Below are 18,292 nucleotides of genomic sequence, written 5' to 3'. Positions count from 1 at the left end.
CAGTCTCAGGGCGCATACGATTTGCCACGGAGCCTGCAGCTTACCCGCTAAACGTCCAGGAACCACACCCACCATCAGGTGATTGCAGGCAACCCGATTGGCTTATCTTGCTGCACTCAACTTCTCGGTAGTTACCGGCGATTGGAAGGAGGAAACGACCGATGAATGTGCGTGACGGTTTCCATCATACGTTCCTGTGGTGGGCATGGAACCTGCGCCCTAGTCTTTCTATACATGCCCTGTGCTGGGGGTGTATGGCTATTAGTATTGAAGATTGAGGCTGAAGATAACTATGAGCACCAAACTGAGATTCCCCTATCAGCAGCATTCTCTACTCCCATTGCAATAAAGTATTGTCCCCATCCAGGTCTCAACTGCGGCAGCCGGAGCCGCACGCCGTTTGATGCGTAGCAGCTGTACCGGTCGCTGCTTGATACCATGAGCTACGGCCTTGAGCTCCACGGGTGGTCGTCGAGATGAACCTGGCAAGAGGATTCTCCAGCGTGCGACTACTACAGACACAAAGGGCATACTTTTGGGCCTGGAGATATGGTGTGGTTCTCAAGACTGGCTGCGAAGTTGCTCAACAAGGACTTCCAGAGGAACGAGACCTCCGCAGCGCGCTGATCGACCCGCATCTGCATTGCCGGGGCAACCCCGGGCTCGAACCAAGCGTGATGGGCTGGCTCCTCCGTCCCATGGTTGCCAACGAAACCGGTGGGACCACGGGCGACGGAGACGCAAAGATGAGATGCCCACTCGATCAGAACTGGAGGGCTGCACGGCAAGCTCGGTGGTGCCATGTTGCTAAATTGGTCCGCGCCCAAGCCACGGCGGATTTCATTGCGCTGCAGCTTGGACCCACCCGTTCCTCTGCTAGCCTGGTCTTTTTCTCCGAAGCAGGCGCGCTCGCCATCGTCGGAGAGTCCCTTGAATTCGAGCAGCGCCCGGTCGGAACCAGCCCAGGCTGGACAGCCGCGAAGAGATAGATTGGCTACCATCACTGGAAGAATATGGATGCGAAACACTGACTCGATGAGGGTTTTGAAATGACGGCATGTGCGACGACCATTGTTCCAGACGTCGGCAAAGTCCTGGCTGTTGGCTAGGCTTCTGAAGACGATTACCCAGATCTCAGCGGGTAAATAGGGCAGTGGCCTTTCCGTGGTGTTGGTGGACATGTCGGCATCGAGTTCCGGAGGCGACGATACGCCCGCCAACTACAGAGAGAAGCGAGTCGGCAAGGTCTGTATATATCAAATGCATCTGGGAAATGAGAATCAAATTTTCCAGTAATCATTTTAGTATGGAGTTATCATCGGGCGTCGTTGGTGGCTGTTGTTGGTTAACCTTCTCTCTCCTTTGTCTAACAACATGCCCTGGCATGTACTTGCGTAAGACACGGCAGGCAATCAATCATGTTGACCATTGCGTTTTCTTTACGAACCATCCCTTGAAACATGGAAGCGAGCGATGTCTTATGTTGTCAGAAATGACTTGATACGGCCAACTGAGAATGCATCGTGGCAGGTCTGATTGAAGGCGGGCGGGCAACCACGGTTGGGTTTGTGTAGCAACGATCAGTTGCTTGTACGGTGGAGTCTAGGTCCATGTTGACACTGGGGCCGCATCGTCTCGGGGAGGTGCCAGAATCTGTCTTTGTTCGGTAGTTGCCAGTCAACCAGCGCAAACCATGGAAGATGCAGCACTCTAGAGGCTGTAGCGCACCGTAGCGCGAGTCGCCAGTCAGAAGTGACGTTTTTGTGGTGAGGACGAAGAGGACAGGCAGCACGACCAGGCCAACACAGGATGAGTCGTGCTGCCACTTGAGGTGCTGCCCAGCCAAGCCCTGCGTGCTGCGTGCCTTGCACCTGCACCTGTGCCCTGTGCCCTGTGCAGCGCCTGTGGGGTACACGTATCGCCCCTAGCAACGTCCCCTGCAGCCCCCCTCCGCCCTGCTGCCAAAAACAGCCCAGGTTGATTTCCTCTTGTACTTCCATTGGGTCGGGCTCCTGCCTTTAATTACCTCCTGCCTCCTCCAATTTAATTCCCGTACCCAATCTGGTGTCTCTCAACCCCATACCAATTTAAACACCGCACCAATCGCTTCAATGACCGCCGGCGCAATCACCGCTGCCGTCGACATTTGAATAGCCCAAAAGGCTTGCACTTCTATTATATTCCGCCAGAATCGATATATGGCTTCGCCTCTCACACCTGCGCCAAGCGCGTCGCTGAATATCCAACCTACCCCTCTGTCCGCGCGCCACAACTTCAACCCCATGATGGAAACTCCCACAAACAACTGCGAGTCGACCTCGCCAGACGTCGATATGAGTATGAGTTCGCCAATGAAGGCAACAACGCCAGAACCCCAAACAGAAAACAACCCTCCGCGAGAAGAACAAGAGCAGGAGAACACCTCCTCGCCGGGCAAGCAGCGCCATTCTAGAATACTGTCGGGCAACGGCATTGCGCCCCTGAGGATTCTCAGCCCGCGCGAGGATAAATTCACTTCCGAGTGCGGCTTAGCACCCATGGCCATTGATTCCGTCGCCAAAAAGTCCCCTGCGACGCTTTCCCGTCAAGGTCAACACTGGTTTCCCTGTCCGCGCGAACAGTGGCAGCAGCAGCAGCAATTCTCCGCCGCAAGATTCGCCAGCAGCAAAGTCCGCCCAGAAAGAGGCTACGACACAAGATTCCCCTGCGGCGGAGTCAACACCTAACAATGATACCCCGCGAGACTCCCCAACACCCAGATCATCGTCAAACGGATCGGTCGTGAAGCAAGAGATGACCTTCGAGGAAGCTCTGGCGTCAAACGACGGCTTGAAGCATGCTATTCAGATATTCGAGGACGATTCCACCATGTTGGAATCAGGCGAGGGGCTAGATGATGCCGACGTGACCTCGATGACCGTGGACGACCATCATTTGGATAAGATCGATGAATCTGCCGTCCCAGACGAGTCCATGATTAGCACCTACAGTAACTTCTCGGTCATCCCGAACCTGACGACGTTCGCCAAGATGGGTACGAGCCCAAACAAGTTCGATAGCCTAACTACCCCGCGGCCACGAGGTCGCTATGATCCCTCAACTGCTAGGTCGGCTCGTAAATCTGACACAGAAAACGTCGGTGATACAACCAGTCTGTTGGACTTCACCGAGCAGATGTCCGCCATTTCAGCACATTATAGACCCTCGTCACCTACAAAGAGAGGGCGTTCACGTTCACCAGGCAAGACCAACGGGCATCACGCCAACTCAACCCCGAAGAGGGGTGACGTGAACTTACTTGACTTCGATATCCCACCAATGCCTACCCCGCGAAGCGTACCTACGGTGACGCCTCGTGAGGTCGAGTCCCTCAAGTCAGCATTCCTGTCTGAGATAAGCAGCCTGAAGGCTTCACTTTCCGGTAAAGAAGCCGAGGTCACATCTCTCAAGACCGCCGTTGGTGATGCAGAGAAGCGAGTCGGTCAGACTATGGAGAAGCTGCGAGAGGCAGAATGCTTGAAAGAGTCAATTACAGACGAGAAAGAGTCATGGGAGAAGCGGGGACGTGAAATGGAGTCCGTTCTGCGCAAGGTGAAGTCGGAAATCGTCCACAACCAGCATGAACGCGACGAGCTTGAATCCAAGTTGGACGAAAGCGAGAAGAGGAGGGAGGCAGCTGAGATGATGGCGCAAGAGGCCGAATCGAAGATAGCCAGTCTCCGCGCAGGGCGGTCTACCCCAGACGTCAAATCGCCCGAGAGATCCGATAGCAGGGTGGCAGCTCAACGCGAGGCCGAGAACATGGAACGCGTCGCTAGAGAGCTGCACGCACTCTACAAATCAAAGCACGAGACGAAGGTTACGGCCCTCAAGAAGAGCTACGAGGCACGCTGGGAGAAGAAGATCCGCGAATTGGAACGCCAAATCGAGGAGCTGACCGATGACAACGAACGCCTCAAGGTGGGTCGAGATGCAACTATGACGCGTGTTGAGTTTGGCCAGGCTGTTGCGAACGAGACTGCCGAACTCAAGGCCCAGTCCAGCAGAGATGCTGCGCAAATTAGGGAGCTTGGCGCTGAGGTACAGAAGCTCGAAGCAATTGTGTCCAGCGTGAAGCAAGATAACCATGAACTCATCGTCCTTCTGGAGCGCGAGCGCGTGGAAAAGGGCGAACTTGTTCAGTTGGCAGAGGAAATGATGGAGATGCAGCACTCATTCGTCGCCGCCAACCAGGCCAAGGCGGAGCCGAAGCCTGAGCCCAAGGTAGAGGAGGAAGTGCGCCGTACACCTGTGAAGGCAGCACGGATGTCGGCTCCGGTTCCGCCCCCGACCTCTCGTACACCAGTAAAGGCAACACCGGCGCGTAGCAACAGCGTTCGCAGCATGGGGGCCTCGCCTGCGCAAAAACAAGCTTTCCGGAGCAGTCTTACCCGACCTGGCCCCACCGGCATACGGGCACCCGGCAGTGCTCTCCCCAAGTCCCAAACGGAGAGTCGTATTGGTGGCTTAGGGAACCACGCAAACACCAAAAGCATGAGTGGCGGTGGCCTGCCGAGGCCCGGAAGTGGGCTGAGCAGGCCGGGGAGCGGCATGAGCGGACGGAGCGGTATCATGAGCTCGATCGAGAAGATGGGCAACTACCGCGCTCGGGGCGATTAGACATCGTCAACAACATTTCGGCGCCCAATATGATACCCAGGCCTGCCAAGGCCCATTATTTGACCTCATCGGCGGCAGGTCATCCGTGGAAGAGGTGGAAGTGATGATACTCGGGTGGCACTTGAACTTTCCTGGATATAACGAGGGATAGTGCTACGCCATGGTCGTGTTAGGGACGAGTTGGGACGGATATATGATTCTCTGTATGTGTTTTTGGGTGCCCCATGTCCTATTGTCAATGGGTCTTGTATGTACTAGTTACTGTTTTGACTGATGATGATGATGAAGACATGATTGCAAGCTTCGTTCTGCTTTACAGAACTCCCAGGACTAGATTCTTGGTAGCTCTTGTCAAGGCTCTCTAATTTATAAACTTATTCATGATACCTATCCTCTACCTGTCCCATCTATGCCGCTTGGTGATTTATGAACGGAGCCGACTCATGGCATAACTAGAAGAACTCACAGAGAAGCACTGCCGAGTAGACAGCGGGGTGCATATAGCCAGGACGCAAAACTGATTCGCCAAGGCGGGTGATGGACGATCCAATATCGCCATGCCAGCCAATCGCGTCATTGCCGATTTAGCCATCACTATAAGAAATGCTTTAGTATACCGGTTCCAGGACCTGGGATATGAAGGACATTCCGACACCAGGTCTTCGGAATATAACTCACCATTTCCCTGCAGTGGGAGTTCTTGCGGGCCTTCTATTTCCCCAAGTTACCCAACTCTGTCGAAAACCAAGGACGTAGCAATATGAAGTTCTCTGGGATTTACGCGCTTGCTGTGCTCGCGGGTCTATCCGCCGCGCAGACTCCAGATGGGTTCGAACCGCAGGTCACTCCCCACTTGGATGTCATCTTCGGTTCGAAAGAGGTTACTCCGGGGATGTCACTGACGAAAAGTGGTGAGCATTCCCCCCTCACGCCGCAGCAGTATCTGTTGAGAGCTCGGTCGCAGAGAGAGTGTACGCTGCTGGATCCGTCGATGACTAACATGTCACAGACACAGCGAGGGCGCCCACGATCGGACTGAAGGCGCAACCGAACGGGACCTATGTTTGGATGATGATTGGTAGGTACTCCGTTGCCCCCTTTCCCTCCCCTATTGCCAGTGTGTGGGGATGTTGGGCTGACTACAAAGTGCAGATCTCGATGCGTACGTAGCGTTCCATTGACACGCGAGTGAGCACTCATCAAGAAACCAAGATACTGACATCGTTTGCTATGTCACAGGTCGACGAACCCCTTCAACCCTAAGCAAGGGAAGCCTGCCACCTATCTTCACACGGTGCTGAGGGACTTCAAGGCCAGCGGCCAGAAGACGGACAGCGGCGTCTACACGTTGACCACGAGAGCCACCGGGCCCGTGGCGTGGTTTGTAAGTTGGCCGGCCACCTTGAGCTTTTTGCCGCCCGCATGTAGCTAATCGAGCGCTACTTACTGGGACAGGCGCCGGCTCCTCCGGCGGAGAATCCCCCCGCACCCTCATCGCTACACTCACCTCCTGTGGGAGCAGCCGGAGAACTGGGTCATCCCCCAGGCCGCGCAGACGCAGCTCCAGACCGGCAAGACGGCGTTCAATGTGCCGGCGTTCCAGAAGGCGGCTGGGCTGTCGGCGCCGATTGCTGGGAACTACTTTAACCAGACTGGTTGAGTTCCACGATTTATGGGTGTGTAGGTGGCAGGCGGGAGGATGGAATTGACAAGTTACAGTTGGGCTGGACGGAGCACAGGCAGTAGGTATGCAGGTGTCAATATGAGCTAACCTCGAGAGTACTGAATTTGATACATTATTGTGGCATAATATTTGCTTTTGCCCCTGCATGGGAGCTACTTACCTGTTTCGTGCATTGCTTTCCTCTGTGATACCCCACAAAACCGGAAGCGATTCAACCATCTCAACCTCAATTCATTGACAGTCTACTACTGAGTGAGTAAGGGACAATAATAATAAAGTGAAGATCGAGCTGGACGGCATAATGGCGTTCTGACACTCCTTTGATGGGTTCCTTTTTAGATAGACCAGGACATTGAATGCAAGGGTGCTGCAGGTACAGGAGTGCCTATCGGCGCCACCTTACTCCATCCGGAAACCCCCACGCGGGTAAAATAGTGGGTGGCATCTCCCCTAAACCCGCCCTGCTCACAGGGAAGGCACGCTGGAGAAACAGGCAGACAACGGAACGTCACCTCAAGTTCGTATCTTACTCGACTTCACAACTTATCGATAAATCCCAACCTCGCTATCGATAATCGATACTCGGACACCAATCTGCCCCCTGGGCCCCTATTCACTCCCGTGGTCATAGTGACCGGTGTGATGCACCTTTTTCGACAACGCCGGTGAATGCAACCCGGCATACATGCATGTTGCCACATCTCTGGCCGCATCCCATCCTCGACCACTTCCTGTACAGCCTGCAGCCTAGGCTAACTACAGCTTCGAGTCCCTCATATGGCCGATGTTACCATGGACCGGCCTTGGCTTTCCAAGTACATCCCGGCCGGGTGCCTTCAATTGACATCCTATGAGAAGAACAGCCTTCCGGCCGATGATGAGACCGGGACTCGGCCCCCGGCTAATGGCTGGCGATTTCTGAGCCGAGATAATCGTGATGATGTCCCAGAAGATCTCTCCGTTCCGACGGCTCACCGGTCTCAGCTGTTGGCGTTGCAAACACTCGCTCCTTTTGCTGCCATGTTTCGAGCCAAATGGATACAGCTTGAGTTGAAGGGCCACATCGTCCGTGTCTACGTCCTGCCTCATGATGTAGATCGGACATCGATTGAACGAAAAGGCGCCAGGCTGCCCAAGGACCTGGGAATTCTGCTGAAGCAACTGGATTACTCACCCGCTACTTGGAATGGAAGCGAAGAGAGCCATGGCGCGACTGGGTCGAATGACAATAAGGAAGAAGGCGATGATCTGTCTCTACTTGAACGCTTCAACCAATTCCCGTCGCCTGATCCTCAAATCCACGATGTCGCGAATACCTTTGACAAAGGATTGATTAGAGACGTTCTCGACAGCAAGATCTTTGGAATCACGACTACACTAATACCTATCCAACGGAAGTCAGTCGCAGAGATGCTTCGGCGCGAGCTAGCCCCGAGACAAGTGCTGGATCCCAGACTACTGGAGAGGACAGACCAGAACGGCAATTTTTGGTACTCAGACTTCGTCAAAGGTGAGGTACTAAGAGAACCTCGTTACTACGATGCCGTTCGAGGAGGGCTTCTTTGCGAAGAGATGGGACTTGGCAAAACTATAATGTGCTTGTCCGTGATATGCGCCACGAAGGGCATGCCGACAACAGCGCCAGAGCCTTATACTGCATCAAACCCGAAGCGTGAGAAGAAAGCAACCCTCATGGATATGGCGGCTGCCGCTGTAAACCGCTATTCAGTCCCTTGGCGTCAACGCCAGGATCTCTTCCAAGACATTCCCCCTATGTGTGTGGAAGCCCTCGAGAAGAACAAGAACCGTGCCTTCTACAAACTGGAACCTGCTGTTAACACCCTAGTTCAACCAAGGAGAGGGAGACGAAACGGCGCTTCCCACTCGCAGTATGGCAGAGAAGTGCAGATCACGAGTTCTACTCTCGTCATTGTGCCAAACAATCTTGTCCGACAGTGGCAAAAGGAGATCAAGAAACACACTGCCGGCCTTTCGACCCTAGTACTTGAGGACTTGAAGTCGGAGATACCAGTTGCTTCCATCCTGAAAACGTATGATATCATACTACTATCCAAAAGCAGGGTTGAGAAGATCGAGAGGGACCGCGACACCGACCAAGGTTACGAGATCAGCATTCTCCAAGGCCTACGATTCAAGCGTTGCATCATTGACGAGGGCCATGGGCTTGGCAATGGAAGCCGGCAGTGGCGGACAGACTTCATGGTCTTGCTTGATGCGCTTGAGATCGATATACGCTGGGTGGTAACGGGCACACCTACGAAAGGACTGTATGGAGTTTCGATCCCGCTGGAGTTGAACCCCGAGGGCAGAAAGCGCAGCACCGCTGGGAAGGGTGCCCGCCAAGGTGATGATGAAACACCCGCTGCTGTTCAAGAACGAGACGACCTCCTACGCATAGGCAACATTGCTGCGAAGTTTCTGAAAGTTCACCCGTGGTCGAATATGAAGCATGAAGCCGGAGGAGATAGCCAGGCAGACTGGAGTGTTTACGTGTTACAGCCGAAACACTCCAAGAAAAGCTGTGGCAGTATACATTGCCTTGAGACAACACTGAAGTCTCTGATGGTCCGGCACCGCTTATCGGACGTTGAAGCAGCCCTTCCACCAGTTCAAACGAGGAATGTCATCTTGGAGGGATCATACCAGGACAAGCTTGCCTTGAATCTCTTCTCGATGATGATCATATTCAACTCGGTCCAATCCCAGCGCACAGACATGGACTACTTCTTCCACCCGAAACAACGCCCGGCACTTCTTCAGTTGGTCAGCAACCTAAAGCAAGCCAGCTTTTTCGGGGGTGTCTTCTACTCCGACGAAGAAATTGGCCACGCCTTGGAAAGAGCCGAGGAGTTCTTGGCAAACAAGAAGGTCCCTATCAGCGATGCGGACAAAGCATTGCTGGCGGATGCCATCGCTTTTGGGAAATTGGCAAGCGAAAATGGCTTGAAGGACATCAGTAACACATACCATGCGCTTCCTTTATACCTCGAGAACTTCCCCGGTGGTAACGACCATGCGAAGGCCTGGTCTCTTGCCGATGAAGACCCCCAAGACGGGGAGCTTATATGCACCGACGCCGGCTTAATACAAGCGCTACAGAGATTCCTGAATCCTATGATCGATGCACCAACTTCTCTGCAGCTGATGATGGATACTGGTGCAATGGCGCGCCAAGGTCTCTCCGAGAAGCAGAGAATGCTAAGCATGGCCGGAAGTGTTGAAGGCGATCCGGCTTCGTCTACCTTGGCCGGGAGCACCGCCGTTGGCGTAGATTACCACACCATATCCCAACCCCTAAAGATGGATTCACAACCAGATCAGGACCTGGACCAAGTGGACGACAACGTTCCTCCACACGGCACCGTCGAGATTGCGGCGGCCTTGACGAAGACTCAAATTGTGTCGACAGTATCGGCGAAACTCACATATCTCATCGATTCTATTGTCAAGTATCAGAGCGAAGAGAAGATCATCGTTTTCTTCGAAAATGACAACGTTGCCTACTACTTGGCCCAGGTTCTTGAGATAGTAAGTCAGCTCAAACCCCAGAACGACGGATTGACTAACATGTCTGGCTAGTTGCAAGTACAGCATCTCATCTATACTCGCCAAGGACTCAGCGCTCAACGCCGTGGGCAATATATCCAGACCTTCCTAGAAAACGACAAATTTCGCGTTTGCCTGATGGATCTTTCGCAAGCAGCGTTCGGGCTGGATATGAGAACCGCATCCCGGATCTACTTCTTGACGCCAGTTCTCAATCCTCAAGTCGAGCAGCAGGCCATTGGCCGGGCCCGACGATTGACACAGCCCAAGCCGATCAGCGTGGAAACGCTAGTGTTGAAGGGAAGCATAGAGGAGCTGATCGTTGAGCGACGAGAGGCCATTCCGCAAGCAGAGCATCGCAGGATCAAGTCCATTCTCGACGACAAGCCCATATACGACTGGATCTTGAACGCCCGCATCATGCCCATGCCTGAGAGCCTTCCTGACGCGGCCCAGACATCAAAGCTGGAGACGCCGCAACTCATCTTCGGGCGCGGGTTCGGGCGCGAAATCCACCCCGACGAGGGCTTGGTGCTCCCATCGCCAGAGGGCAAGGGCAAGGGCAAGTCGGCGAGCAACGTGAGGGATAAAGGCGAAAACCCGGAGGCGACGACCCGGTATACCAAACGGAGTCTACCTAGAGGCGCGAAGAGATCCTATTCCTCTATGTTTGGTAGCGGAGCAACGGGAACTGGAACAGACGAAGCCGAAGCCGAAGAAGCCGCCTTGGACGAGTCTGCTACTAAGAGAACGAAGAAAACGGCACGTGTTGCATTTGCCGATTAGCTGGACAGCACGCTAGCTTACTATATAGGCGAGAGCGGGAGTATAGGAGCTGGGTGTAGTATAGAGAAATCGGCCTTGTCATAAGAGAGGCTGATACCACGAAGAAGAAACCAGCTTGCCTTGCCGTTCGCATAGTAGCTAAAGAAGCAAGCTACCTGCACTGGCGGGGGTAGACGGATGAGTGTGTAGGAATAGACGCATTGACATGTCACTGGACAATGTTAGAACATGGTGGTATCGTGTATGATCGGCTGTGTATAATGAATGGATGTACTGGTTGAAGGATCTGGGACGGGTAGCGCTGAGTAACGTGCCGGATAGTCTTCTTTGGTAGTCAGTAGACTGCTTTTGTTATATACAATCGAGATGAGAATCAAAATCATCCGAGCGCTGTTGTGAGCAAAGGATTAACACGACCGAGATTCCAAATGCTAATATATGTGGATGAATCGCACTGCTAACATCAGCTTATGGCTGTTGAACTGTCCAAATAAATGCATGCCTTCGCATTGCGCGGGATTGAGCATTGCGATAGTTACGACGGCTGCTACTACGTACTATTCTAGGAGAACCTGCGAGAGCTGGAAGAGGAGAGGCAAAGGGCGTCGTCGAGTATGTGCAAGCGGACTTGGATAAGCTGCAGCAGGTTTTCCCCCCTGGAAAGAGGAACCACATATGACGTCTTCAGCTTGCTAACGTCCCACTGCCTCGCCAACCTGCCCCAGCTCACCGAGGGTATTGCGGAGGGCCTCGAGTTTGGCGGGAAGATGAGATGGTATGCGAGATCGAGCACCCGAAAGTCACGGCGCCGACGCACCAGTTGCAGCGCAACTTTTACAGAGCGGCGCCGGTCACCGCCAATAGGAAGACGGAGCCGGGGACCGGGATTCGGAGCGGCGATTCTGGTGGCTGGACGGGTTATCACCACGAGGGCGCCCCGGAAGGCTCACCGTACCGTGACCACGTACTTACCTACGGCAATCTCTCCTGAGTAGTGGCTGGAGGATCTGGGGGGGAGGCCGGAGTGGAAGATGGAGATCGAGAGGCCTTTGTTTCTTCTCTACTCTACTACTCATGGCTGCGCGGGAGACAGTGCTTTCCTGAGACAGGATGAAATATGACAGTATTGCAATTCCAATTACTTCATGCCCAATTCTTCCCATATTGGGCCATGAGTCAATCTACGTTCATACACACATCCGTCCCATGTTTTGATGTTTTCAATGGACCAGATGACTGGTTCTTGGCACTGGCAATACTGGGAAATGAAGATTGTGTACGTAGGCGCATCAACCAGCCATGGCTCCATGGGTAGAGACGATTGCTTCTCATTGCCATCTCCAGGTACTTAGCTCATTCCCGAAGATCCATGGAAAGGCGAAACAGTTTGAGAAGATGGCGGAATGTTGGATAAAAACATGTGATACAGAATGATCCGGGGAAAATGGACTGCCGGGTTCCGTGACTACCTGGCTACCCATTTTAGGTAACTTCGCGCCCTGGGTGGGAACCAGGATGCTTCCACTCCCTTCAAGGTTGGAGGCCTAGTGGCAGATCTACGTACCGTGCGTCACTCATCTCGGGGGCTGATAGATCAAACCGCCATTTCTGCTCATCAATGCACCTTCAGCCGCTCGACTGTGCCCTTTCAGCCCGCATAGAGCCTAGAGAGCGCATGCAAAACGTCTTGTCCACTTGTATTAGATCACCGCGCGAAGCATAGCGGAGTTGCTGAGTTGCTGTCTTGTCCCTCTGCTTCTGCGCCTGCCTGCCGCTTGGCAGCTCCATCAAAAAGCGTCAGCGATAAGCCCTGAACCTAGTGCTTGGTACCTACCATACTACTGCCGTAGCTCGTCAATTGCGGACCTCAGGGTACCTTGCCGTGCCTTGCCTTGTCTTGCCTTTGTCTTGCCTTGTCTTGCCTTGCCTGACTGACGGACGACGTGAGCGAACTGCCCGACCGAACTTGGATCAACCTACCTACTCACCTACCGACCCGGCTCTTCGACTACCGTAACCGACGCTTCCAAACCCGCCCGCCAGCCTTGCCATCGAAGCGCCAGGGCCCCAGCGACAGCCCGAAGCTGGGAGAATATGGTAGAGAGTCCTCTCGCATCATCAGGACAAATTGCCTGAATGCAACCCTTGAACCCCTTCCTGGCCGCCTTCTTCCGACCGGGCAACCCCATTGTCGGCCAGTGCTCGCCCGTCCACCACTATATCATCCTCGTCCCGACTGCCGAGTTCCTTCTTACCTCCCGCGAGACCGAGGCTGGATCGCCGACTGCAGAGGTTATTGCGTCTGAAGATTTCCTCGGAAGCCATGTGCTCAAGATCCCCAGCAGCGCGGCCACAGCGGGAGGGAAAGATGCCGGTGTCGGCAACTTGCGCGAGCTGAGAGGCAAGGCGCGCCAATACAACACCGTAAATGGGAGGAGCGTCGTCATTAAGGATGCCTTCGTCTACAGCAACAAAGGTTTGTATGGTTCTTCTGGCATGCTACACTACTCGACCCGTAGCCCCCTTCCCGCCCAGCCCTGACTGACTTGATGCTCGCAGGATTTCGAACACTGGCTCAAGCCCAGATTCTTGGCGATATAATATGGTACGCTGACGCGCTCGAACCGAGACAATGGCTCATCTACTACATTTCCCGGCCGTTGGTGGGGACATGGGAGGAGATCCCAATTCCGAAAGCCATCTTCATAGAGGGCATGGCGAAGCAAATACTGGCTCATACCAAGGAGCTCGCCGCCATCGAGAACGGAGAACCCAGCCTGCCGAGGAAGAAAGAAGTCAAGAGCTTCCATGACCTCCTGAACCACTTCCCCGCTATCGCACGACAGATGCAGCCCGGCCTCGAGAAGCTCTTCCGCGAGTTCACCACCGTCTTTGAGCGGCCTCTTCCCCCGCCGCCCTCCGCTTCCCACATTCCCGATCCTATGCCAGACGGTCCCATCACCACCGCCATGAAGAGGGCCCGGTCGAACAGCGTATCCGTGCGGAGGCAGAGTGTCCAGAGTCTTAATGGGGCTGAAGATGATCAGATGGCTGGAAGTTTCTTCTCCGAAGAAGATGAGGATGTTATGAGAGCCTCTTTAGAGACGGCCGTGACCACAGCAATCGACCTTTTCCAAAACGTTGATAAGCAGCAACTGTCAATGTTGGGTGCCACCACGGAGCTTACGGGGCCCTTAGTTGAGCGTCTCATTGAGCGATATGTGGCCGAAAATGTCCACAACTTCATATGGACGCGATTAGCAGCCATGCGTCGCCATGAGGATCTAGAGTTGGAAGCCAAGATCCGCCAAATGGAGCATATCGACATTTCACAACTTGGCCTGGCTATAGAGGGCGGCTTACCAGAGAAGCATCTGCTTGTAGTCAGTATTGGCCGAGCCGTGGAAGAATTCGGAAAGATGTCTACCGCCTTATGCCCGCAAGAAATGATGGAGCTACTGTTGTCCACAATGAAGTCCGTTACGAACCTAACCGAACACGCACGGCCAGAGACCAAGGGTACTTCAGCAGCAGAAAAGCCGCCCCTTACTATCAACGCCGACACACTTGTATCATTGCTTCTTTTCGTGGTAATCAGAGCCGGTGTCAAGAATCTCCAGGCTCGGTTGAATTACATTCGTCACTTCATTTTTATCGATGATGTCGAAAGCGGGGAAATGGGATATGCCGTGAGCACCTTCGAAGCTGTCCTGTCTTACCTTCAACGAGATTCTAGCGGCCTCAGACGTGCGAGTCGCCGCAATAAAGCTCTTTGGGACGCGGCGTCGAAAGGCGAACTAGGGGAATTGAAGAGAATCATGGACCCGGACGCCGATGCAGTTGAAGATGACATAGAGGATGAGGTCGAGCGATCGCCAGTCTCGAGCCGGGCTCCTTCTGTGAGTTGGAGTATGGTCAACGGCTCCTCTAGGAGGTCTTCTGGCACCTATACTATGTCAGAGCCATACTCCAAAGGATCTGGACTCAGCCATGTGTTCCCTTTTCAAACCGATGGGACTACAGAGGTGCAAAGTCCAATCCGAAAACGGGTCAAAAAGGTCTCGATGGATGTTCGGAGTATGTCCAGCGGATCAGAGTACTCATATCGTTCCAGAGCTACCAGTATCGTGACAACAGGTAGTGGCCTTGAGGGTGACACATCTGCTGCTCGCCTTTGCCAAACACAGGATTCCTTCGGGGAGTCTGTGCCAATGATGGCAATTCAGAACACACGACCTGAGACCTTGAGATATCTTCTGTCGCTGAAAGATTTCTACCCGCCGGAGATGATTTTGCAGGACGTCAACAATTCAAACACTACACTCCTCAGCGCTGCCGTCCAGCTTGGTCATACCGAACTGATCGACATAATACTGGACTTTATCAATAACTCAGTTGGCCCCGCGCAAGTCAAGAGGTATCTAGCGCTACAGGACAATATGGGACGGAGCATCGCGCATTACTTATTCCACGCACCATATCTGATCCGGCGCATCGGCAAGTTACTACCTTGGAGGCAAAAAGACAAAAACGGTCTGACGCCGCTCTTTGCATTATGCAGATCATATGACCATGTAGATTACTATGCCATGGTCGAAGCCGGGCTTGAAGCGGCCACCGAAGCGCAAGGCGACGGGCAACCACTACACTTGGATGATCACGTGGACTCGAAAGGCAACACGTTGTTGCATATTGTGCACGACGCGCTGCTGATCATGAAGATTCTACACCATTGCGATGTGGACGTTAACGCTACCAACGAGAAGAGGTTCACGGCGCTCATGGTAGCTAGCAAGTATGGCCGTTTTGATGTCGTTCGCTCGCTTTACGGAGACCCGCGTGTCGATGTTGCGGCCAAAGAGCTACGCGGTTTGACAGCCGTCGAATTGGCAAAAGACGACGAGGTACGGAATAGGATCGATGATCTGACTCTGTTCTCGATGCCTTCAGGCGACGATGCTCGCGTGACAGGCGTAGTCCGGTCTTTCTTCGTCGAGGATGCTACTATCCGCCTCGTAATCAAGTCCGGGGCTCCCAACAATGACAATAGCTTCACCGTGACCACCTGTCGGCGGTCTATGGCCGATTTTGACCGGCTGGCTCACCTACTCTCAATTGAGAACCCAGCATCCTGGATTCCCAACCCTGCCGGTCAACGCTCACCTTTCCAGATACCCAGCAAACCATCTCGCGCAGTGCTCAAAGATATCCAAACACGTACAGACTGGTTCCTCAAGATCCTCCTTGCGCACCCTACCTTTGCAACGCATGAGATGCTTTGGGAATTCTTCCTGGTTCCAGATCTGCAGGCTGAAATGATGGAGCAACGCAGTAGGCTAAAGGCCGAGACAAGGGCAGAGAAGGTGCGTGAAGAGATGGAACCACTGGAAGATATGCGAGAGGTCGAACAGTTTGTCGACCATGCGCGGGATATGGTTCGAAGTGTCAACTACTCGACGAAGAGCGTTGCGAGGCGATCCAATGCGCTGAGCGTTGTTGCTACGGGTAAGTTTAGTCTATCTCTCTCCCCCGCCCCATATTGAAACCCCAAGCTGAACCTCGAGTGATAGACCTTTACGATGCTACAGCGCTACTGTCAAAGCAAGTCTCCAACCTGGCATTCTTACCGCCGACGTATATTTCAGCCTTTGAAACTTATACACGCAACCTTCAACCACAAGCGTCATTGCCTTCCACTACCCTACATTCTTCACTCTTAGCACTTCAGTCCACTATTGCTGCAATGCTGGCGGCCCTCGCGCGCCCTCCACAGCTTGTATCACAGATCGTTTCTACTCGGAAAAGCATTGAGCGCTCATACAACTCACTTTCACGATCTACACGATGGCCACTAGGCTTGCTAGATGAGACCCGCCAACGGATGAACGAAGAGAAGGAGGAACGTGCCAAAGAAAAGGTGAAGGAGGTAGAGGAGCTAGGCAGGGAGCTCCGATACACCCAACAAGTCGTGGCAGGGGAGCTTGCGGGCTGGCAAGAGATGCACGAAAAGATGGCCAGGCGAGCAATCCGGGAGTACGCCAGAGGCATGGTGGTCCAAGAGAGATGCAGACTCGAGGGGCTACGGAGGGCGCTGAGGAGGCTGAAGGAGGTCGATCCAGGCCCAGTGGAAGTGGAGCATCCTGCCGCTACTCAGGTTGACGGCGTCGTGGATGAACTCGAGATGATCAAGGCGAGGCAAGGAGGACGTGCCGATAATGAGGAGGTCCAGGCAGTCAGAGCAGCCTCGGCTACCCAGGAAGACGTGCCGGGTGGCGAGCCCCTCATTCCCATGGAGAACGGTAGTACCCAAGGGGCGCCAGCCTCAAGTGAGGGTGGCGAGTCAAGTGCCATGGGTGCTGCTGGAGGGGCTACCTTGAATGCTACGCTATAGACGCATGTCGGGTGGCCGTTGTCATTACGATCAGACGATGATAGAATAGACGCGTAGACAACGCGACTTGGACATGACCCATTTGAATAGAGCAGCCATCCGGCTCACCTTCACATGAGCAAGAGAGCCCCCAGCGTTGCGTGCCAGTACCGAAGGGCCACATCTACAAGCCTAGACCCTCTACTACAGGAGGCGAGGCGGTCCGGTGGCGAGCTTCCAGACTGATGGCAGGCCGTCGAGTGGCGTTGTCCTGCGAGCGAAACGAGGGTGGGACAACGCGGCAGCCATCCACCACGAAGCTACTACACACATATGCACGCATAACCAGTTGGAGGCAGCCCAGAAGGGCTTTATCAATTCTCCGAAGCGTGAGATCAGCTCTTCAGAAGTGGCAGTGTCGGTACTTTGGTTTCGGAGTAGGTCGAGTAATGGGCCATGCCATCACCAGACCCATAACATAAGCCCGAGCAGTTCCGATGAGGTCGGGCCAGATCACACAAGACAAGAAAGATCACCGCTACTTCCATCCAGTCCATATAGCTGATGTGTCCAAGGAAAGTATCCTGAAAAGCCGGCGGACACTAACACCATCTATCTGGATGGTTTGGCCCCCTGCATACGAGTTGTAGTGAACGACGTGGCTTCCCAGCCACTTGAGTTTTGGATTTGGGATCAGTCCCGGACGGGATGATGTTTGTGTTGAGCCAGACTCGAGCCGGCGTATTCCTCCGCCCCCGATTGTATGTGAGTTGTATACTAGGAACATGGGTAATGCATATTGCGATAGTAGATGGACTAGTCAGTGAGTCATTGTTCCTAGTCGCAATATGCAGAACCGACCCCCCGAAAGACGATCATGACGATGCGCTGGTTGCTGGCCATAGCTCCCGACAGAGCGAACCCTGGTAAGGAGATGCACCGACGGGTAGAAAACCAGTCATACTTGCATGCAGCCTAAGGCCACGAGCAGCCCAGGAGAGAGCCTCGAGTGCCGGGATGGGAAACCTGAAACAGTCAAACAAAAATGTTTCAAGAAGTCTGATGGGCCTTCCCGCCAATCCGGGAGTGGACAGGCGAGCTAAAATGCTAAGGAAACGACTCCAAGGCTTGCAGGCCAATCGACCCGAAATCGACACGCTCGCGACGGTGGGGTGGACGGGGTCCGACCTCCCGATTGGGCTGAAGTCAAGCTCGCGCCGCATGGG

At 53.9% G+C, this 18,292-nt stretch overlaps 6 protein-coding genes across 6 annotated transcripts; 5 read left to right on the top strand and 1 right to left on the bottom strand.

Annotated features, from left to right (window-relative positions):
* Positions 1 to 512: 512 nt before the first annotated feature.
* Positions 513 to 1,181, bottom strand: PG986_012824 (uncharacterized protein; the record flags this gene model as incomplete). The annotated part of the gene is made up of 1 exon (XM_066849046.1): positions 513 to 1,181. The coding sequence occupies one exon, from the start codon at positions 1,179 to 1,181 to the stop codon at positions 513 to 515; it is 669 nt and encodes a 222-aa protein (XP_066695742.1).
* Positions 1,182 to 2,198: 1,017 nt separating this feature from the next.
* On the top strand, positions 2,199 to 4,659 carry PG986_012823 (uncharacterized protein; the record flags this gene model as incomplete). Its single annotated transcript, XM_066849045.1, has 2 exons — positions 2,199 to 2,521; positions 2,565 to 4,659. The coding sequence occupies 2 exons, from the start codon at positions 2,199 to 2,201 to the stop codon at positions 4,657 to 4,659; spliced, it is 2,418 nt and encodes an 805-aa protein (XP_066695741.1).
* Positions 4,660 to 5,419: 760 nt separating this feature from the next.
* Positions 5,420 to 6,319, top strand: PG986_012822 (uncharacterized protein; the record flags this gene model as incomplete). Its single annotated transcript, XM_066849044.1, has 4 exons — positions 5,420 to 5,570; positions 5,675 to 5,741; positions 5,899 to 6,039; positions 6,115 to 6,319. The coding sequence occupies 4 exons, from the start codon at positions 5,420 to 5,422 to the stop codon at positions 6,317 to 6,319; spliced, it is 564 nt and encodes a 187-aa protein (XP_066695740.1).
* Positions 6,320 to 7,135: 816 nt separating this feature from the next.
* PG986_012821 (uncharacterized protein) lies at positions 7,136 to 10,696 on the top strand (the record flags this gene model as incomplete). The annotated part of the gene is made up of 2 exons (XM_066849043.1): positions 7,136 to 9,892; positions 9,944 to 10,696. 2 exons carry the CDS (start codon positions 7,136 to 7,138, stop codon positions 10,694 to 10,696), a joined length of 3,510 nt encoding a protein of 1,169 aa, XP_066695739.1.
* Positions 10,697 to 11,468: 772 nt separating this feature from the next.
* PG986_012820 (uncharacterized protein) lies at positions 11,469 to 11,687 on the top strand (the record flags this gene model as incomplete). The annotated part of the gene is made up of 1 exon (XM_066849042.1): positions 11,469 to 11,687. The coding sequence occupies one exon, from the start codon at positions 11,469 to 11,471 to the stop codon at positions 11,685 to 11,687; it is 219 nt and encodes a 72-aa protein (XP_066695738.1).
* Positions 11,688 to 12,832: 1,145 nt separating this feature from the next.
* PG986_012819 (uncharacterized protein) lies at positions 12,833 to 17,087 on the top strand (the record flags this gene model as incomplete). The annotated part of the gene is made up of 3 exons (XM_066849041.1): positions 12,833 to 13,172; positions 13,256 to 16,201; positions 16,267 to 17,087. The coding sequence occupies 3 exons, from the start codon at positions 12,833 to 12,835 to the stop codon at positions 17,085 to 17,087; spliced, it is 4,107 nt and encodes a 1,368-aa protein (XP_066695737.1).
* Positions 17,088 to 18,292: the final 1,205 nt, after the last annotated feature.

The sequence above is a fragment of the Apiospora aurea genome (genome assembly GCF_038362705.1).
Source record: "Apiospora aurea strain CBS 24483 chromosome Unknown utg000008l_segment0_segment0, whole genome shotgun sequence".
Taxonomy (NCBI): Eukaryota; Fungi; Ascomycota; class Sordariomycetes; order Amphisphaeriales; family Apiosporaceae; genus Apiospora; species Apiospora aurea.
This window is presented reverse-complemented; position numbering and strand designations above follow the sequence as displayed.